The sequence below is a fragment of the Monodelphis domestica genome, chromosome 6, assembly GCF_027887165.1.
Source record: "Monodelphis domestica isolate mMonDom1 chromosome 6, mMonDom1.pri, whole genome shotgun sequence".
Taxonomy (NCBI): domain Eukaryota; kingdom Metazoa; phylum Chordata; class Mammalia; order Didelphimorphia; family Didelphidae; genus Monodelphis; species Monodelphis domestica.
Genome location: NC_077232.1, coordinates 210,747,072 through 210,770,461, shown reverse-complemented (window position 1 = coordinate 210,770,461; position 23,390 = coordinate 210,747,072). Strand labels below are relative to the sequence as shown.

The 23,390-nt window shown below is 36.1% G+C and overlaps 1 protein-coding gene across 7 annotated transcripts in view; it reads right to left on the bottom strand.

Moving 5' to 3' along the window:
• The window catches only part of CLCN3 (chloride voltage-gated channel 3), a 145,344-nt gene that overhangs the window by 7,239 nt on the left and 114,715 nt on the right, over positions 1–23,390 (bottom strand). For all 7 annotated transcript variants that reach the window (XM_056802889.1, XM_056802890.1, XM_001373293.5 and 4 more), the window contains 7 exons: positions 21,310–21,432; positions 20,171–20,377; positions 15,940–16,020; positions 14,258–14,803; positions 8,028–8,214; positions 4,517–4,915; positions 1,268–1,484 (listed from right to left, as the gene is read on the bottom strand). In XM_056802889.1, the coding sequence (XP_056658867.1) occupies positions 1,268–1,484; positions 4,517–4,915; positions 8,028–8,214; positions 14,258–14,803; positions 15,940–16,020; positions 20,171–20,377; positions 21,310–21,432 (1,760 nt within the window). The remainder of the gene's footprint in view (positions 1–1,267; positions 1,485–4,516; positions 4,916–8,027; positions 8,215–14,257; positions 14,804–15,939; positions 16,021–20,170; positions 20,378–21,309; positions 21,433–23,390) is intronic.

Here is a 23,390-nt window from a genome sequence, read left to right as displayed (position 1 = left end):
GTGTTAAAACAGCACTAGGGTTGGGAGAGGTGAGGAGCCACATAGGTTACAAAAGCTTATACAATAAGGGATACTTTTACTAATATTTCTATATAAAAACATTTTCATGTCAGAAAATTCTGGTAATGTGGCGCATAGTTTCCTCCTTATAAACCACACGGATTATTAATAAAGATCAAAGTTCTAGTACTTATAATGAAAAGGAGGATCTAATTTTCAAACCTTGTCTAAGGTACACAAATGCCTTGCTTATCTAGTTCTGGTTCAGAGGTTAGTTTGTACATCGGTTTCTCCTCTATAGCCCTCTAACCACTTGAATTTTCACTACTGATTTTCTGCATGTCTACTCAAGAGTTACAATGCTTATAAGAATGTAAATCCAAGTTTTATGTGTCACTGACCCACAGTAATCTTCCAGAGGCCCTAGATCCTTTCTAGACATATTAAACTATAAGACTTGGGTTGGATTTCCATGCTATTAAGATGAGGCAGGTTATAATAGAGAAAGGGCTAAGCAGGGACAGGTAGTCAAGAAATGTAATAATGCACACTGAAAGGAAGGGAAGGAGATAAGGCTAAAGGAAGTGCCCTGGTCCAGGAAAATAGCAGTGCACAAAAGGCGTGTGGGGCCAAAGAGAAATATTAGCACTCTCATCTGCAATGCTCCTGAGAACCGTTTAGGTGTTTTGATGACTAGTCATCGGACAAATATTCAGCCATTAGGAAAATAAGAGGAAAGTAAAATTTTGCTTCTCATTAGTGGCTTTTATAAAAGATTCCCCAAGGTAGTAGGGCAATCGATAAAGACAGGAAAAGAAATGTAAAATCTTGGTTGAGATGAAATGTTTGATTAATCCAAGAATTTTCTTTGGTCAAGTACTCCCTCCCCTGCATCACTTATGCTAAACAAAGCTGAAATAAAAACCCTAATAATTTTATGAGACAAACATGGAAAAATTAAGGACTGGTCAAAACAAAATGGTTTTTTCAATGTTCTATATGGACTAACATTAGGTCCAGATGTTTCCTGACAATAGGAATTCTCATCTCTGCTCAATCAAGCTTAACTTTGGGCTATTTGTGTTATGTTCCCAGGTAAGCAGGAATCTGACTGCTCACCAATGAAATTCCAGGGGAAAAAACCATGGTACACTCCATCTGAAAGTCAGATGAACCTTGTCCCTCCAAAGTGGCCTCCACAAAAAAGGCCAAAGCCTTGTCTCTTTAGTTCTAGTTGGTGGCTTGACTTTCTTGGTACCACACTTACCCATTGTGTGTTACAAGGCACTGCCTCAGACCCAGTTTGCGGAAAATATCCACCACGATCTCCATGGGGGTGTGGTCAGTTACGGTGAATGGGCTCATATCTAGAATGCTTCGAAGTTTCAGGGGCCGAGGACTTTCTGCTGGAAGAGATGGGGTATGCTGGGCAAAACAAACACGGGAGCTGCCAACAATACCTTCTTGCTTTTTCCTGGCACTTTCTGAAAAGACAGAAGAGGCCACAAAATACAAGTGAAGAATAAGGCTGGTCATATAAGCAATCTGCATATCCAGTACTAAAAAGAAAATTCATAGTTCTTCATACCTCCATATATTTCCTGATTAACAAAAAAACCGAGTTCAGAAGCTGGTCAAATTTTGATGGGTGGAGAGTACTGCTACTTAATAACTATTTTTTAAATTCTACTTTGCCTTATAAAGCAAGGTATTAATGGTGAATTTTTAATGGTGGCTATGAAATAACTCAAACAGCAAATAGAAACCTGGGCTTTCACTGATATAAGAACTTCTAGGAGAGAGGACTCCCTCTCAATGCAGGCTGACATTGTGTCTGCAGCATAGTTTCCTCCATCCCCCCCCCCCCCCCCCCGCCAGAATACCATCGTTAATTAATAGAGGCAAGCAATCAATTAATAAAAGATGGATTCATTCTGTCAGGACAACTCTCTTTTACAAGGAGTGGTAGTCTCTTTAGACTTCTCCCAGCAGTCCCAATTGGTGGATATTCTGAAAGAGCAAGTGGCCTTAAGAAATCGTGGCTCCTCTATTACAGCATCACAGGAGGGAGGGCATGCTACTACTCTTCAGGTGGGTGGATCATGACCCAGCTAGGGGAAACATGATATACAGGCTTTAAGAGGCATAATGTGATTGGCAAAAGTTAACAAACCCAGTACATGTCAGATCTGGTCAGATCTTTATGGCTTTAAGACAAATCCTCTATCCATTACTTCAATCTACTTTTCCTGTATTCAACATATGTAGCTACATTTTCATGGAAAAATACAAACACAAAGCAGATATTCTGAAGGGTTTACATACAAAGAGGGAAAAAAATTGTCAGTCAGTCTTTATTTTATTTTTTTTTAATTTCTTACCTTCCGTCTTAGAATCAATACTCTGTATTGGTTCTAAGGCAAAAAAGTGGTAAGGGGTAGACAATGGGGATCAAGGGACTTGCCCAGGGTCATACAGTGAGAAAACGTATGAGGCCACATTTGAATCCGGGGATTCCCATCTCCAAGCCTGGCTCTCTATCCCCTGAGTCACCTAACTGGCCCTAGTCATTATACTCTTTATAAAGAGTAGGTGAAATGTAACATAATATAGTGATTGTCAATACAGTAATACAATGTTATCAAATTCTTTAAACAAGTTCATAGATCTCAGGTAAAGAGAACTGCTTGAGCACTGAGAGGTTAAGTGATTTATCCAGGGTTACAAAGTCAGTCAAAGGCAAAACTTGAGCACTTCCATGACTCCGATAACTTTCTTATCTCCTATGCCACATCATGGAATATTAGTCTTTAAAAAAAAACACCCATCATTTCCCAGTTATCCTTTCTTCTATAGAAATTTCTCTTGTAATGAAAAAGTTCATGGAAAGAAAACAAATACCTAATGATCAAGTCTAACCATAGGCATTAGACACCTAGACTCCACAACTTTTCCCACTTCATCACCAGTCCCTTCATCATCAGCAGTCAAGACAGGTTACTGAACTGATTTGAACTCTAAGGTCTTTTCATGTTGTTTTTCTTAAATTACTATGATAATGATGTATACTATATATATAATGATATATACGGTTCTCTTTATTCTGTTTACTTTGCTCTATAATTCATGTAAGTCATCTTAAATTCCTTTGAATTCCTATTTCTTCTAGTACATTTCATGACATTTACTGAACACTTTCTCCAGAAACCACCGTCAGAAAGGCTGTCACTCCATTTCGTTTCTTGTTACCATAAAAGTGCTGTTAAAAATATTTTGATATATCTATTTACCTTCTAACTTTGATATTTTGGGGATGAATGCCCAGTCATGAGTAAAATAAAAGCTCAGCAACTTATAACTCTGGGTAAAAGGGGAGAAAGAATGTAGTTTCTTTTTTACTATGGGTTAAAATTGTTTTCTAGACTAAGAAGACCAATTCATGGTTTCACCAGCAACTCATCAGTCTTTCCATAGTACATCTATTATCAATTATGTCTGTCTTTTATCATCTTTGCCAATTTGCTATGGATAGGGTAAAATCTCAGTTGTTTTCATTTTTGTTTTTCTTATTAATAACTTGGAACATTTTCAATACAGTTTTTGATCACTTGTATTTCATTTTCTAAAAACATCAACTTATGTTCTTTAACCTATTTGGCATACATCCCCTCCACTTAATCAATAGCTTCTATTCTTATTTACAATTACACTAATTTTGTCACTTCTTTTACTTTCCTTTGGCTATCATTAATACCTGAAGAAAGGGAGTCAGTGGATGTACTTCTATGAAAATAGAGATTTTTATCTAAAAAACCAAGGGAAATTTTCATCATACAAACAAACTCTCCAAGTTTGAGTACAAAGACCATTATTTGATCCAGTCACCAAGTTCTATTTCTTAAGCCATACTTTGGGGTACTCTAAGACTACCTAGGGACAAATGAATCAGGACTAGAACCTGAAACAAAATCTTCCATATTTCTCTTTCCCCAAGACACAAAAAAGCTGGTTGCTAGAAAATTACCTATCTTCAATCCAGCATTTGATCAGATCAGATTTTCCTCTTTTTGAGCTATCTATTTGTCAGTGCAATAAATCTAAATCATAAGCTCAAAGCCTAATAAATTTGAAATTCAAGGAAAGAGATCAAAGGACATGGATAGAGTTTAGGTTATCTAACAATTTAATTTTTTTTTTAAGCATTATATAGCTAGCTGAAGAAGAGCTACTGGTTAAGTTATAGAGTACTATGAATAATTCATATCAGCTTACTCAGTTTTACTCTATTTCCATTTATTAAAGAAAATTTGCCTCCTATCTCTGATGATAGATATTACTGATGAGAATAAACTGTATTTGGTAGAAATAAAACCTATGGGAGAATACATTTTTCCTTGGGGGGAAAAAACAGATTTTAGAGTTAATCAATATGGCAGTGGTTAAATAAAAACAATCTATTTCTTTTTTAAACAAATACAAATAAGAAAACAGCCTTAAAATATTGAAAAAGTATTACCTATTGCAATAGTCAAGTCCCTTCTGAGGGCAAATCCCACTAGTCTCTGAGATTCTTTTGACATTATGACAGGAAAACCATTATAGCTGGTCTCGTTGATCATATTTTCTATGTCATCCACTGTCATGTTATCTTGTGTCAGGACAGCTAGAGGTGGATCACTTCTTCGAGGTCTCATGACATCAGCTGCTAGTGTTGTATGGGTGAATTCTTCCTTCGCATCCAAGAAAGGATATCCATTCAATCGGATGTGTGCTTCATAAATGCCTTCCCTGCCAAAGGCATCACCTACCCACTTACTGGTCATTACTGCAGCCATGAGGGGCACAATATATTCCAGGCCACCAGTAAGCTCAAAAACAATAACCACGAGAGATACAGTCATTCTTGTCACACCACCTGTAAAGATAAATACTAATCAGATAAGAATAGGATCTGTTAGCATACCATTATTAGATTATTTTTCTCTAAAGTAAGTAAAGAGTGAGGTTACATATCAACTATTTATAATTAATAAGACCAAATCACTGAAAAAAAAGTAGCACAAAACCGCTTCAGTGAAGCTGAAAGACAAGGAATTAAAAACATACCTCTGGCAGAATCATCACAATTACTATCAGTAATATTTTTTTTTTAACTTTGCCTCTTGTAAAGTCCCAAAAGCCCCATTAAAGTGATTTTGTCTTTGAAGTTGCGATGGTTTCAGTATGAAATTACATGTTACACTTGTGCACTTATGAAACTCTACTTTTATTTTTGTCAAGACTGGAAAACCATGACAACTATTTCACCCCCCTCCCCCGTGACATACTAATCACACTTGTCATAGAGGCTGAAATTGACCTTAGTATTCTGTCTAATAATTAGTTCAGATCTAGAAAGAGAATTTGTTCCCATGGCTTCAATGATCACTTCTATATACATTATTCCCAAATCTATTGTCTCTAGTCTTGTCCTGAGATCTCTAATGATGGGCTACAACTACATAATGGGCTTATGATTTCAATGACCCACTGTTATATCACGTACTTAACTAAACTCATCAAAAAATCATAGAATTTAGATTCAAAGGAGACCCTAGAGATTGCCTCATCCAAATTCCTCATTTTGCAGAGGTGGAAAGAGGCTGAGAGAGGTAAACCATTTTTCCCAAGATTACAAGGCAAAGTCATATAATTTCCCTAACTCCAAATTGATGGTGCTCTTTTCTCACTAAGCCACCAAATCAATTCCTCATTCTAACTTTCCTGTATCTATAAACCAAACAGTAAAATCAGCAGGTCCTTCAAAAAACTTCTTGCATCCACTCATTATCTCCCCACCCCACTCCCCCATCCACCGACTGCCACTATATACAATCTAGTCCGAGCCCTCTTCATAGTAGCCACTTTAAATACTTCTTCAGGTTTTCCTTTTACCAATTTATCATACTATTGAAGGAAAAAAATTTTCTTCTTAATGCCTGTTTTATCAAGCCTAAATTTCTTTAGGTGACTTTCAAGGTCTTCCACAATCACTTTGCCCATCCTATCTAACTTTATAATATTACTCAATCCACACTACCCACTCTAGTGAGACCCAATTTTGGCTCTATACTTGTTTCCAACCCTGTGCCTTTGCTCAGGTTGTTAACCTAGAATTCTCTTCTCCTCTTAACCAAATCTTACTCATTCTTTATGGCCTATCTCAAAAGTCCCACCTCCTTCAAACAGCCTTCCCTAACTAGTACAGCACTTATTTCCCTCTTCTCTGAATTTATTATAGCACAGGATGACAAAGGATCATTAGAGTCAGAATGTACCTCCTAGGTAATCTAGTCCAAGTAATACATGAATAAGAATCCCATATGCCATATTATTAACAGGAGGCCATTCAATCTGTTTGAAGACTTCAAATGATTGTGGCAAGACAGGACTCACTATCTCTTGCAATAATGGCTCTCTTGAACAACTATTAAGGAATTAAGAAACTGAATGTGCCTTTCTGCAACTTCAACCCTTCATTCCAAGTTCTAGAGATTTACTCTTCCTTATGACAACTGTTCAAATGCTTATAGCTCTTATACCCTTCCTAAATCTTCTATTCTCTAGGCCAGGGATGGCAAGCCTTTTAAAGACCAAGTGCCCAAGCTGACACTCTCATGCTACATCTGAGCCACCCCCTTACCCCAGACAGGAGAGGCAGTACTACCAATTGGGCTGCTAGGCAGAGGGGTGGGTCATGTGAGAAATGTCCTCAGGTAAGGCAGGGAGGGGGGGAAGAGCAGCCCCCTCCAGCACATGTGCCAGTTCATCAACAAGGCTCTAGGCTAATTATCCCCAGGTATTTCAACCAATCCCCAAAGGTCACAGTCATTATTGTACTTGCTCTCATTTAGACACATGCTAGCCTTCCTAAAATTTGATAGCTAGAACTAAGCATAATGTTCTAAATGTAATGTGACCAGAGAAGCGGGTAGACTAACATTTTCCTTGTTCTGTACACAAGGCCTTTTCTATGCATCATTAGCTTCTGAGACAAGAGTGCTACACATTTGGCATGTTGTTGTGTTGACCCATTGTTGACTTGGTTTTACTAAAGTAAAACTGTTAGGTTTGTTTCTAGATCAACTGCTATCTAGTTATATACACTTGCCCAACTTATGCTTAGGAAGCCAATTTTTAGAACCCAAGCCTGAATAGAAATTTCTATTTATTTCTATGAAATTTCACCTTATTTCATTAAGCCTACCAGTCTAGCCTCTCTAGATCTTTTGGGATGCTGTCTTGTCACTCAGCCTATGAGCTACCCACCCATCCATTCATGTCACCTACAGAGCTCTTACCAGTGCCAACTATACAACAGGTAAATTCCTGCCAAATGAAAGAAGTGACTGATTCTTGCTTATGCTTGTAAATGACTGCTAAACAGGACTTGGACACAATTGTTAAATCACTTATGAAGGGCTTTCTATGTAAAACAAAGATACTATCTACTATGCATTAAAGAGAAATAAAATTAATATGTCTGTATTACAAGACCCAAAACTAGGAATTTTCTGCTTTTAATATATAGCCTTTTCTTAGGAATTGCTTTTTTGATAAAAGAAAAAGGAATGCTAACTTCTTCCATTTTATCAAAGGTACATATTAAATGGAATATAAAATATAAAATACTTTCACAGTTATAGAACCCAGCAAAGAAGAATTATATCTGTACTGATCTTAGCATACCTGTGTGTTACTGGTAGAGCCTGACATCTGTGATACTTCCTATGTAAAAAAATATTCATGTTCTATTAAAATTAAATTCTATCAAAGGAGACATAAGAATGCGCAGAACACTCCAAGTACATCTATGAAAATAGATGGTTGGGTATTGACACTTTCGCATACCGTATTGAGCTTTTGAAATAAGAGGTAATCTAATAGCAGGTAAGCATAACTGGTGCTCACTAATGCCAATAGTACCATTGCTTCAGTTCAGTTAACACCTTTAAAAGGAAATGCAGGTGCTTTTTTTGGTACATTACCTAAGCATGCAGCGGCGCCCACCATGGCATAAAGGCCTGGGGTAATACAATCAGTTCCGACTCCACACCATTCTTTAAAGATAAACCAATCGTGATGATAGTAAGCTAGTTGTTCCACAGCAATTCCCACAATCCTTCCTGCAATGGCTCCAATTGCCATACTGGGAATGAACAAGCCAGAAGGAACCTATAATCAGAGCAACAAGACTATTGGTGAAATTCACATTTACAACTTTGTGTTTTTTTTTTAAATGTTTTTAAGTATAGAAATTTAAAATACCAATGCAACAAGTTTTTGTTAAGCACCTGCTTTTTGTGAGACCCTGGGCTGCAAAACATTCCTAGCCTAGAAAAGTTGTTAATTTTCCTCCTTCCTTCGTCATGTTCCATTGGCTCACTACTTAAGTGACAGTCCCGAAATCTCTATTCTATGAGCAGATATCCATCACTGTGGCTTATTTTCCTCACATTTTATAAACACATATAACAAAATTCTGTGGGGTGGAGTCACCATCTTGTGTTTGTTGTTCTCTTCTATTTTGACCAAACATATGGTTGAGGTGGAGAATTACTGGTGAGGAACATCCTCTCCCCTGGGCAAATGGGACCTGCTTAGTGATGTCAATAAAGCCAAGGTCCCTGAAAGGGGACATGATCTACTCAGAGTTAGGCAACAACTATGTGTCAGAAGGGTAGCTAGCTCTCTCATTACTACACCATGTGCCTTTGCTATTATTATTCTTAACTAAATAGCACTGCATCCCACAAGGATAGGATTTAAAGCTGAAGGAGCCTTAGAGAGCATCTAGTCCAAAATCTTGTAGATTAGAAAAATATAGTATATCCCTTCTATCACACAGGATGCCTTTACTCAGTACCAGCATTTCAAAGGTTTCTTTTTTATTTCATTTACTCTAAAAATATTTCCTTGTTGATTCAAAGTTCAACTTTTCCTGATAATGAAGAACAGGAATTAATAATAATTCTCTATCATAGGGTTACTCAATTTATACAATTTTACCACGACAGAATGGAGAAAACAATTCTATCCATATAACCTGAAAAACTCAAGACTTAAAGACTGTTAGAACAGCTTGTAATACATGTCAAGTACAATCAGGAATGGCTGAATGGTAATGGAGAAAAACATTGGACCAGGAATCAGAAGATACATATTTGAATTTCCTTCTGTCACTTACCACCCTAGTGAAGATATTTTACCATTCTGTCTCTAATTTCTTTGGCTATAAAATAGAAAAAATAGCTGCACTATCTTGGGCGATTTTATGGGAAAAGCACTGTGCTGAGGGAGAGGTGCAACACTGCTTCTATGCTGGGTTCCAATCACACCACACCTGGAGTATAACATTTAGTTTCTAAGTACTACATGGGGGGGGGGGGGGAAGATTTTTATTGTTAGCTTTTGTTTTTCTATTGCCTCTATTTCTTCCTATATTATTCTCCCTACTCCTTCCCAAAGAATTATCTTTTATAACAATGATTTTTTTTAAACCCTTACCTTCCGTCTTGGAATCAATACTGTGTATTGGCTCCAAGGCAGAAAAGTGGTAAGGGCTACGCAATTGGGGTCAAGTGACTTGCCCAGGGTCACCCAGCTAGGAAGTGTCAGGTTAGATTTGAACCTAGAACCTGAGAGCCAGGTCTCTAGGCCTGGCTCTCAATCCACTGAGCCACCCAGCTGCTCTCAAAAGATTTTATTCAGCAAAACCAATCAACAATAGAAAAGTCTGACATATGCAATGTTCCACACCTGTATATGTTCATTTCCACAAAGATGCAGAGAGAAACGTTTTCTATTTCTTTATAATGTCCCATAATTCAATTTCACTTGTTCTGGGATCAGTTTTCTTTCCAGTTATATTGTTTATACATCTTTCTGGATCTGCTTATCTTACTTTGCATCTATTCCTCGTTCCATGCTTCTCTATTTTTACCAAGTTCATCTTTTCTTACAGCACAGTAATATTCCATTACATTCACATGAAATAAGGAAAACTTCCTAGCAGTGTTTAGTTATTCAGTCTTGTCTGATTCTTCATGATTCCATGGACCACAGTTATCCATGGGTTTTTGGGGGGAAGAATATTGAAGAGATTTGCCATTTCCTTCTCCAGTAATCTTGTGGATCCTTTTGTCAGGCAATCATAAGTTATGTGACAGGCCCATGATCACACAGCTAGTTAGTGTCTGAATCACATTTAAATTCAGGTCTGTCTGTCTCCAAGCCTAGGACTCTATCCATTAAGCCATCTAGCTGCCTCCTAAGCAGAGAGGTTAAATGGCCTGCGAAAAATCATGCAGCTAGGAAGTATCTGAGGCTGGATTTGAACTCAGATCTCTTAAACTCCAGGGCCAGGGCCACCTTTGAGCCACAGCTGCCTCCTAGCAATTAAAGTTAACAAAAAGAAAATTGAGTAGCTTGAGAATGGGATCAATGGATATAATTAAAAACCCCTTGTCTGTGCCAGTTATGACAAGTTGTAAAAATTCATCAGGACAATATAGCTCAAAACAGTAACAACTGTTAAACTCAATTAAGAAGGGGAAATTTCAAAACCCTGCTTCCCAATTATGAATCACAAGAGGACAGTAGTAACTCAACCAGTAGTGTTCTTTCTCTACCTGCCTCAGTACTTTTATCATTTTTAAACTTACATTTTTTGTTATGGTTATTTCTATACATCTTGTATCTTCCTTAATAGGGTTTATATTTTGTGGTGCTTGGCAGCAAAAACTATGCCTTATATTTGTTTCTCATTTATCACCAACTAGATTTGCTTTGCAAATCTAAACGTCTATTATATGAATGTCATCTTTCTAGTCTAGCCAAAAGGCTCAAAAAACAAGTAGCTTTCAAGGATTTGGGGTCAAATATGAAAGGAATTGCTAAAAACACCAAAATATTATTCTAGAAATGATCAACTACTCTTTTTCTCTATTTACCAGAGAAACTGAACAATGCTTAAAAACTATTCTATGATACCAATCTACAAAGTCTTTTATACAAACCAGGCAAAATTCCATTAGAAATATCTGCATTTAAAACTTATGAATACTACACCAGGATAACTGAGTATGGTGATTAGTATTCTGTGAGAAGTTGAAATGAAAAAATGGGCACTGTTAAAGTAGCTAGTAACACTAATACAACAATGGCAATTTCAATTATTTTATCAATTATTTTACTATAAAAAATTAACTATTTGTTTTTTCATATTTCATAAATTTTATAACAAGATGGAATTAAATATTTATTTTAATTAAATGGGATGAGTATAGATGCTCATTTTTATGTAACCAGAATCATCTAAACATACAATATATAATATGCTCATAGCATCCATGGACTTTTAACGTTAAAGTTATTTGACAAATTCCATAAATGAATTATAATATTAATGAATGATCATAACCACAGAGCTTATTAACCCTTTTTTCTTGGGAAATGAAAATACTTCACAAACATTAACTAATTAATACTTATACCCTCTTATTCCTATAAATTATACACCAGAACTGAACATATTTCAAATAAATAGATGTATCATATACTAATATTCTGGAAAATATAATTCTGATTCTTAACTAAGGCAAGTGAAAATTAAGAAAGATTTACTCATCAGTCATTAACTGAAAAACATTTATTAAGAATCTTCTACGTAATGGAAAAAGGTTCTGATCAAGGACACAAGTAATACCCTATGAAATTGTGCGTCGGCTGCAGGAAAGGTGGGTGGAGGGGAGGGAGGGAAATAATGTGATTATTGTAACCAAGGAATAATGTTCTAAAATGACTAAATAAACTAATTCAAATGGGAAAAAAATAAAATAAATGGCTTTGGAAGATTAAAAAAAAAAAAGAATCTTCTATGTACCAAGTACTATGATGAGGAAAGGGGAAACCCTATCATCAAGGAGCTTCTATTTTTTTAGGAGAAGCAAAATGTACAAAAAATAAAGACAAAGTCAATACAAGGTCATTTCAGAGGGTCTATGGTGGGATTTTAAAAAGTCTTTTCAGGAAGTAGAAAGCCAGGGATTTTAAGATTTGGCACTGAGGGAAAGGTACATGTGAGTAGATCAGATTGGCTGGACTACACAGCAAATGACAAGGAGAAATAAGAGCAAAAATCTGAAATGTTAGGCATGGAGGATGATGTAGCACAATAGACACAAAAAGATCAGTCAGGAAGCTAGGGAAGGTGAATGAGCCCTAACCATAGTTAGAGGATGTTGGTTCAAATTCTGCCACTACTGCAGACTACTTGTGTGATATTGGACAAGTCATTTATTCCCTGGGACTAAGGAATTTACTCAGATGTAAAATAAGGGTATTGGCCTCTGAGGCCCTTACATTATTAGATCTATAATCTTCTGAAGAGAACCAACAGTGAACAATGTTACAAAAAACCTAAAAAGGAAGGAATATCTAGGAAGAAAAGAAGATGATCAACAATGTTACATTCTGCAGTGAAATTAAGAAAGAAGACGGGGATTGGGGAGGGGGAAAAAAAGAAAATGATCTTTGTTTCCAATGAATAATGTTTGAAAATGACCAAATAAAATAATGTTTAAAAGGAAAAAAAAAAGAAAGCAGACGGACAGACATTTTAAAAAGGGCACTGGATACAGCACTTAAGAAATCATCAATAACTTTGGAGAACAGCTTAAGTTGACTAATAAGAGTGGAAACTAGATTAATTATGCTACAAATTAATTAAGCACAGATTTGTACAAAAGTAATATATAATAGGCCTTAATGACCAAGAAGAATCAAACTTTACATATTACTGTTGCTTCACACTAAATTCTCTAACAATTTAAGTTACTTTAAATAGCAATACTAAATTTAATGAAGAAAAAAAAAGAACAGTAGCAGACAGGAGGGAAAGAGTTATTTAAAATTCAAAACTGTATAAAAACACTGGCTTTGAATTGATCCAACTATTAATGAGGAGACCACAAAACCAAGAATAAGATGATCTCAAAGGGTTAGTTCACAAACCATAGTTATTAAGAGGCATCCAAATTGAGTGATCAAATGTCAAATATTCTTCTTAAAGAGAGATAAAACATTAAACGAAGGTTAATGTCTTTAGCTAAAGTATTCCAAGTCACAAACTTTCAATGAATCTACCTTAATACAAGAAAATCATTGGAATCAACATGCCAACCAAAACAAAATTTTATTAATATTCTTACCATTATAATTCTTTTTAATTATATAGTGATCTCATAATCCCTATTTTTTTTCTGTATCCATCTTTTACCATTTCTTTACAGTCAGACTTCAATGACAGACTCAACAGTGACAACCTCTTTGATTTATCTTACAGGAAGTGTCTAGGATTTATAGACCATTAGATGTCTACAGAGGAAGAAGACTCACAAGCAACATCTTTTCTTTCCTCCTTTATTTCTATATTATTATGGTGTCTTTTAAGTATGGGGAGAGGATTAAGTTCTCAAAACAGGATCTTTTTCAATTAACATTCAGATCTACTAAGTAGAAAAAGTGGCAGCCCCTGGGGGGGGGGGGGGGGGGAGAAGAACATGAATCACGTAACCATGGAAAAATATTCTAAATTAATTAAAGAAAAAGAAGTGGCAACTAATTCTACTCTTGTGGTTCAATAGAGCACAGTGAAATAGAGAAGATGAGTTATATTTCTGAAGCACCAATGATTGATTTCCTTAATGAACACCATCAAAAGAAACAGTTAAATTTCAAAGCAAAGTATCTGTGACTTGTCCCAAACTCAAAGATAAGAAATGATAGGACTAAGAATCTGAAGATTTATCTATGTGTCTATGCCAACTTCAAAAACTCATATGTGAGGACTACCTTTTGGGGCAGAATATATTTTGGACATTTGTTTCCCACTATAAACCATGAATAAGCATAACAACATTCCAAGTCAGACATGACAGCGATGTATAAAATGCATAATGAGTTGAAGTAATAGTAAAGATAAATTTTAAGGAACTTTAAAATTGCTCAAAAGCAAACCTACAGAAAAAGTAAGCTATCATATATTAATGAAACAAATCCTAGATACTACCTTCAAAATCAAATTCACAAGTTTAAAATTATTTTTTATTTTGTTTTCTATTTTTTTTAAACTGGTAGATCCATTATTTTCAAGTACATCCTGTAAAATACTTCAATATAACAAACTTATTTAAATATAGGTAACATTAATATTTACCTTGATACCAAAGGTGAAGACAGTCATTATGATTTTAAATATGAGTGCTAAGCACAGTTGCCATATGGCTGAATATACTCCTATGCCTGCTGGACGGTCAGGAATATCATCCACAATTTTACTGGCATTCATATCATTTCTGTAGTCACAGAGGGAAGAGGATTCCAGCGGTCCACAGTCTGTAAAAAGCTCTTTAATCAGTTCACTGGTATTAAGCCTTGTATATGGGTTTGGAAAGGCTATCACAGCTGTAATAGCTGCAACTATGATGACTTCTAAAACAGGATATTTCCCAAACTTTGTGGATTTACGCCGACGGCACCAGGCAATATTTGCCCGAATGAAAAATGCTCCCCAGAGGCCTCCAAAAACCCCTAGGAGAATGAAAGGAAACAGTTCAAAAAGGTACCATGGAGTATGATATTCCACATAAAAAAGGACCAGGCGGCTATTTCCAAAAGGATTGATGGATCTCAAAACAAAAGCAGCCACTAAAGCAGCAAAAAAGGACCTCCATAAAGTTTTCAGAGGAAAATAATAACTAACCTGTAAAGAAACAAATGAAGAAATACTGGTTATTAATTTAACAAATATTATTTATATCATGAAATAGTTGGCAAATATAATTCTATATTTGGCTACCAGAGAAAGAGAGTGTGTGTGTGTATATGTGTATACATTCAAAAGGGCTTTAAAAGTTAATTGTATCTGCCTAAACTCAGTATTTCCGAAAACAATTTAGCTAAGAGATCCTTTTTTGGCTCAAAATATTTCAAGGTGCCAGAGTTTAAATACTAACCCAGACTACGGATGGAATACCTGTGGGCCAAAAATACAGTAAACATAATTAAGGATTTTAACAAAGCTACAATCTCATATTTACTTTTTAAAAGTAAAATATATTACTAACATTAAGATTTTCTCATGGAGCCTTTATGACATTGGTTGAAACACACCAATATTTCAAAGAGCAGAGTTTAGGAAAAGCCACTATGGCTAAGATGCAAAAAATGGTTCCAAAAAAGCATATTTAAAAAACAAACAAACAAACAAACAAAAAACACTTTTTTACCACAGTATAAAAATGGCAGAGCTTGGAGCCTGTCCAGGAAGAAAAGTAACACTTCTCTGAAAAAACTAAAATTTTTATTAAAAATTGCTTTTTCTAGGGGGCAGCTGGGTTGCTCAGTGGATGAGAGCCAGGCCTAGAGATGGGAGGTCCTAGGTTCAAATCTGGCCTCAGACACTTCCCAGCTGTGTGACCCTGGGCAAGTTACTTAACTCCCATTACCTAACCCTTATCACTCTTCTGCCTTGGAGCCAATACACAGGAAATTGCTTTTTCTAAAAATCAGTGATAGCATTCTTTTAAATCACAAGAAAAATTCAGATACTATTTTAACAGAAATTAAAACTAAGATTTTCAAAATGAAAATATACCATAAAACTACAATTTAAGTACTTCAAAAGGAGTATATGAAACATTTCCTAACATCTAAATTCAGGGCCTCTATCCAATCAGTCAATAAAGCAACATTTATCAGAAATATTGTAATAGAAAAAATACATGAAATCAACATTTCATTCGCCCAACAGCTAAAGAAAATTTATTAAATATCTGTAAAAGGGATCTATTTAAAATCATAATCTTGGGCAAGCTATCATTGGAGCTTTTTACATACCTCCTCCAAACTAAAAAGAACTCCACCAATTGGGGCACCAAAAGCTACAGATACTCCTGCTGCTGAAGCAGCTGACAGCACCTAGAAAAAAATATCACAAGGCTTTATTATAAATCCCAATGTGCAAAGTGTCAGTATTTATTCTGATATAGCATATCAACACTCCTTTGTGAAGTGAACACCATCATGCCTCTTCCTTAAGTACCAAGAGAAAGTAATAGTTCATTTACTTTCTGACATGCTCTTTTTATTCTATTTCTGATTAAGAAACTTTAAAAAGAATCTTTGTCTCCAAATGTTCCTGTTTAAAAAGTAAATTCTTTAGTTTAACGCTAACAATTCAGACAAGTATTCCCAAATATGTGGAGAGTGAGGATACTACATTCCTCATGTGAAACTATATCATCTACCATTTGCTTTATAAATGCTTGTGGAAAACTAGGACAACAATGTATTGATGATGGAACTGTGAACTGATCCAATCATTCTGTAGGGCAATTTGGAACTATGCTCAAAGAGCTATGAAACCATGTATACTCTTTGACCCTAAAACACCACTATTGGACTTACATCACAAAAAGACTTTTAAAAAGGGGGAAGGAAAAAAATTTTAAGGGGGGGATCTACTTATTCAAAAATATTTATAGAAGCTGTTTTTGTGCTTGCAAAGAATTGTAAATTAAGGGGATGTCCATCAACTGGGGAACGGATGAACAAATTATGATATATGATAGTAATGAAATACTACTGTGCTATGAGAAATGATGAGTAGGATGATTTCCATTCTAGAAGGATCTACATGAACTGATATAGAGTGAAAGGAGCAGAAGCAAGAGAACACTGTACATACACACTAACAAAAATACTGTATCATGATTTAGGTTCTTCAACAATTCAATGATCCAGGACAATTCTAAAGGACTTATGATTAAGAATGCTATCCAACCCAGTGGAATTGCGCGTTGGCTAGGTGAGGGGTGGCGGGAGAAGGGGGGGAGGAAAAGAAAATGATCTATGTTTCCAATGAAAAATGTATGAAAATGACCAAATAAAATAATATTTAAAAAAAAACAAAAAAAATGCTATCCATCTCCAGAGAAAAACTGTTTTAGTTGGAAAGGCATATCAAAGCATACTAATTTTCACTTTAGCTTTACTCTATTGTCTATCTTGAATTAGCACTAACTTAAGTACCTCTACTTAGTACATCCAAAGACTGAAGACAGGATTAACGCTCCTTTATCTACTTTTAAATTGAATCAACAAAAGATTGAACACCCTACTTAATACTAGGTGAGAAGCTGGCAAGCTACTTAGAAAATTCACACCCTTAGCTGTGAATCTTTCTGATGAGAATTTAACCATCAGAAGGTGAGAAGTCAATCCCACACCCCTTGGGCTAGACAATTTAGAAACTATGATTGGCCCCTGTGAAGAGAAGGAACAAGAAGTCACCATAAAACCAACCCCTAAACTCCTTCAGGGCAGATTGTCTTTGAGAAGATAGTCTGAAGGGATTTTCTTCTGGAAAGTCTTCCAGGCAATTTCGCTAGAGACTGTGGCTTGGATCCTGGTCTTGGAGCTCAGCTTCAACTTGGACTCTGACTTCTGGACTGCTTCACTGGGTGAGTGAAAGACTGACTCCTTTCCTAGTTTCTGAAGAGACTAGCTTCTATCTTGGAGGAGGCTGTGTGGTTGCTCACTACCAGCCTTCCTGGTTGAGAGCTAATTAACTCAGCTTAGATTAAGCAGATTTGGAGTAAAACATTTAGGTTGATAGGATTGACAACCTCTCTAACCTCTTCATATTTATCTACTTTATTGTTTCCTCTCTATTTTGTAAATATTTGTAAATAAATTTCTGACTCGATATAATAAATATTGGCAACTACATAATTTCATATGATTATTATCCAACCAGTAATTTTAATTCTTACAAGCTTATTTGAGTTTTTATTTTGAAGTTTTGGCTTTATATGAATATTCTCTTACAACAATGATCAATATGAAAGTATATTTTGTATGATAATACATATATAGCCCAGATCCAGTTACTTACCATCTCTGGGAGGGGGGAAAAAAGATAAGGGAAGGAAGGGGCAGGTTGGTAGCTCAGTGGATTGAGAGCCAGGCATAGAGATGGGAGGTCTTGGGTTCAAATCTGGCCTCAGACACTTCCTAGCTGTGTGACCTGGGGCAAGTCACCTAACCCCCATTGCCTATCCCTTATTGTTCTTCTGCCTTAGAACCAATACACAGTATTGATACTAAGATAAAAGGTAAGGGTTTAAAAAAAAGAAAGAGGAAGGAGACAATTTAGACCTTATAATTCAGAAAATGTATTTGAAAATAAGTATAACATGTAATTAGGAAAATAAAATATCCTTTTGTAAATTAAAAAATAAATCAGAAAAAAAAATGTTTGTGGGATGACTAATTGCTTGCTGTAATTACTTATCACCTTAAAATAAGATTGTGGTTCAAAAGCTACATAGGGTAGCAAAGAGAAAGCCATTTAAGACCTTTTCAAGAATTATCATGAGACCCATCAGCACAAACTCAAAATATACCTGGTTTGGAAGATATTCACTTCCAAATAAGAAATCTATAGGGAAAGGATGCACCTTGTGCCACCACTCCCCCCTTCTCCAGACAGGGGAGGGAAGAAGTGCTCCCATTGGGCTGCTGAATAGAGGGGTGGGTGAAGTGAGGAATGTCCTCATTGAGTATAGAGAAGAGGAGGGGAGTGGCCAGAGCACTTGGCTCCCCTCCAGCTCTGCTGCCTGTGAGCCTGCCCACCTTATCCCCTGTACACTCCCATTAGCTGCTGGGCAAGAGGGGTGGGGGATGCAAAAAAATGTCATCAGGTGTGGTGTTGGGGGCCGTGAAGGTAGCTCCATAAACCAAATCCCTCTACCTTTCTAGGAACAAACTATGGTGGACAAGCACACGTGTGCCCCACAGTAAGCACTTTAGGTGCTCTCTCTAGCACCTATGCCATAGGTTCACCATCACAACCTCATTGTTAAGTCAATAGGCATTTATTAAGCACTTACTATGTGCCAGACACTGTGCTAGGTATACTAGGTATACAAAAAAGGGGGAAAACATTTACTTCCTTCAAGGAACACACAAACTGACTCATGGAGGGGGTAATATACAAACAACTACTTATAAACAAGATACTCTCAAGATAAGTTTGAGGAAATCAAACATTTAACTAAAACTGCTCTTTCCAAAGTTATCAATGTTTTTAGTCCCCATCCCTTCTGATTTCTTTGCAACATCTGACATTCATGTTTCTCTTCTCTTCCAAAATGCTCTCCTCTAACTAGGCTTTTGTGACATTGTTCTCTCTTGTCTCTCCTCATGCTTTTCTAATTGCTCCTTTTCAGTCACACCTTGGCTCTAATTTTATCCATGCTACTACCCCCACTAAGTGAGTATTCCCCAAGACTCAGTGCGGATCTCTTCTTTTTTCTGTATGCTATCTCACTTGATGATCATATCAGTTCCCTTGAGTTCAATTATCATTTCCATGCAGATGATTCCAAAATCTATCCAAGTCTTTTTCTTGAGCTCCATCTTGCATCACCAACTATTTATTGGACATTTTGAAAATGATGTCCCATGGGCATGTCAATCTCAACATGACCAAAATAGAACTTATCTTTCTCTACCAAACCTCTCCTCTTCTAGATTTACCTATTATTGTCCAGGCACTCAAGTTCATAACCTGTCTTTTTTAACAACTGGCACATATTCAACCACTTATCCATTCACCAATCTTGTTTCTATCTTCACAACATTTCTCATATATGCTCCCTTCTTTCCACTTATACAGCCACATATCCTGCCTATACTAATTTAATAGCTTTCTAATTTATCCCTCCCCTATACAGCTACCAAAATGAGTTTCCTAAAGCATAAGCTCAACAACATCAATCCTTCTTACTCAATAAACTTTATGATCAAATTTCCTGTTAAATCCAAAATAAAACATAAAGGCTTTTATTGAAGGATCTTCACAATTTGGCCCTTCTAAACTTTCCAGTCTTCCTACTTCTCTCCCTCCCTCCACACGATCTACAATCCAGTCATATTGGCTTACCTGCTATAAATAGCAATCTTTGATTCTGCTCAAGAAAATCTTTTATTGAAATCTGCCTTTAGGATATGAAAGATTTTTTTTTCTACCAAATGAATAAGTGAATACCATTAAAGCACTTACCTCCCTTTTTTTAGCTTCATTTGTGCTGTACTTTGGAAAGAGGTAGGAAAAAATGTTTCCACAGCAACAGGCAACATGAACCAGAGGGCCTTCTTTCCCTAAACTCAAACCTGATGCTACTGCCAAGACTAATGTAATGGTTTTAATCATTAAAGTCCATTTTCCCAAGTAGCCTCTAATGATGAATCCACTCAAAATTGTTTTAATCTATAGGAAAAAGAAACAAATTTAATTTTATTTCAAAAAATTCTTTTGCTTTACTTATTAAAAATTATGTTAAATATTTTTCAGATTATATTTGGTAGTGTGATACCTTTAGTATTATTTGTGTGTATAAAAATAAAAATATTATATTCTAACGCCTAACCAATAAGGCAAAGATTATATGATCTTACAAAGAATGAATATAAATATCTGTAGTAAAGTGACCTAATACCCTCAATGTCAGAAATATTACATTTTTTTAAGCTAGGAAAATGCTAATTTGGATATTACTCATCAATAAATTACACAAGATATTTTTAAAATTTTGTCAAGACCTAAGTTTTGTTGGTTCCCCTCCCTCTCAGGAAATTAGGACATTTATAGAAAGTTTAGACATAAATACATACAGTAGTATAACACCTCCACAACAATGTTGACAAAAACTGGCATAGAAGTATTTGCCACAGATACATTTTTATTAAATTCTAGATCTAATGTGCAAATTTATAAATAGCAGCTGTAAGCATAGTATGGAAAAGGGTTCTTAGACTGGCTAAATTAAGAGAAGAAATATATGTTATTTCATATTACTAAGTAAAATTGAGTATCTTGTTTTTAAAAAATTATCTGTTGCATTAAATAACTGGATTATAACAAGGGGTATTTGCTCTATTACTGCTAAACTGATAATTTAAAAAAATTCTTATCTATCACAGTTAAACACCAAAGGCAAACAGAAGTCTAAAGAGTAAATAAATAGTACATGATTATTTTAATGTCTAACAGTAATTTTAACTCTTAAAAGCTCTATATAAGTTTATTTATCTTATAATTAGCAAATCATTTTCTAAGAAAACACACTTCCAAAGGACAAGAAGATATCCATCCTAACATATTGCTAAATTTTTAATGCTGTTAAATTCTGCATATCTTACCTCTGGAATTCCAGAGCCACAGGCATATGGAGCAAATACCTTCACCAGAGAAACAGCTAGAAATGCAAAACTCAGAGCCCAGAAAATGTACATTATGTAGTTCATTATGTAAGAACCTGGACCCTGAAAAAAAAAACCCAAACAATTCAGTATTCAGTGAATTTAAACTAATAATATTGTATCCACTAACACAAAAGCAAATGCTTATAGCATTAGAAAATGACTGGTTTAGTTTCATCATGATGGAAGATCTATGAGAAGCCTAGTACTAAAACAGTTTTCAAAAAGATTATGTATCCATACATCAAGACACCTGAGTCAATTTCCCTGGGGTTTCCTTTCTTCAGTCCTATGACTGACAGAAAATGTGCTCCACTCTACCTAACCTACATTCACCTGCTCCATACCCACACACTGTAATAGAAGGACTGGGAGGGGAACAGGTGGAATAGAAAGAGAGAGAGGGAAATAGAGAGGGTGAAGAGATTCTTCTTCCCCTCTCTTTTATGGGAGAGAAGTAGCCAAGTCTTGTCCCCCTGACAGAGGGAATATGTCTCCTCAGAGAATAGTTCTGCAAGATGGAGGACAAGAACTGGAGAGATTAACTTTGGTAAAATGACCCATTGCCTCCCCTTTGGTCCTAGCTGTTGTTGAGAGGCAGGATGGTCATTCCACTATCAAGGAGAGATGTTGTTCCTTGGGTTAGGCAGTTTGGATCACTGGGATCCTGAGCTAACCTTCCCTTTTTGGGCAAAGATTTGATTCACCCCAAATCTTCTGCCCCCTTTCCTAGTGTCAGAAGCTAGCCAGACCTAACTCACACAGGAAAGGAGAGGTAGGGGTGTCGGGCAAGGAAAGTGGGTAGTAGGAAATCCTAACCCTTGTCCCCTCTGTGTAGAAGCTTGCCCTTGCTCTTTAGAAAGTGGGGGTATGGAATTTTGCATGCTATAATCTGTAACTCTGGGCTTTTCTTGTGCTGTCTTTTGCTTTTTGCCTATTCTCTTCTTTCTAGGGTTTGGAGAATTAGTGAAAGATTTGAATTTGGTAAGTTTTAATTGTGATGCTGGATTTGACTTAAGGATTTGTTAGGAACTCCTGTGTTCCCTATTCCCAACCCATATGTACATATCAGAAAATTTTCTAGGTATCTCTTGATTTGTTCCTTATTCATCCCATTAGTCTCCTCTATGCCCCTATAAATTTCAAATATTTTGTTTATATCTAATATTTCTTTTTGCAACTCTCTCCCTTTTCACACTCCCAATGTTTTGAGTTTCTGTTTTTGATCTCTTTCTCCCCAGATTCTAACTCTTCCACTAAGAATTCTCTCAGTATCTTATGTTCAATAACCCCAGAAATGCACCCCTGTACCCTTTTGGTGAAATAGCCCTTGCTGTGCCTCCTTCGACCCCTTTTAAACTAAGTGTGGTATATTCCTTAGTCACTACAGTTGCATATTTGGGCTTTGTTCCATCACTGACTAGTCTTTGCATTGTTTTGAGATCTGGAACATTTTTATTTTACAATTCAGTGTTCACAACACTTTGGTTTGTATGAATTGTAATAGGTGTTTTCCCTGGGATTATTCTTGTAGCCCCTATTCTGGTTGTAATGGTTGTTGTATTGTGACCCCCTATCGTTACCCTGCTCATACCATGACTTCACGGAACAAAAATTTGACTATGTACCCAATTCTATTGCAAAGGAAGCATCTCCTAGCATCCCCCTGATCTCTCTGTTGGTATTGGGGCCTTTGTTGTGGGAAAGTCCTAATGGTTGCTAAATTTTTGACCTCCTCTATTTCCTTTTGTCTCAATGTCTCTTTTGTCTCCTCTATCTTTTGCTTTAAGTCTTCCTTCTCCCTTTGCTGTCCTGTGTGTGTATCATGCAGATATGTAGCTGAATCCCATAATTCTTGTAGTTACAGAGATTCAAAGTGTGGACAAAAGTGCTTACAGAAGCTTTTAAGTGTAGCATTATATCCCCTTAGGAATTGTCTATTAACATGGGGGAATGGTTTGCTCGCTAACCTGTGGGAACCCTAAAATTGTCTCCGCCTTTTCCTGCAATCAGTCAAAGTA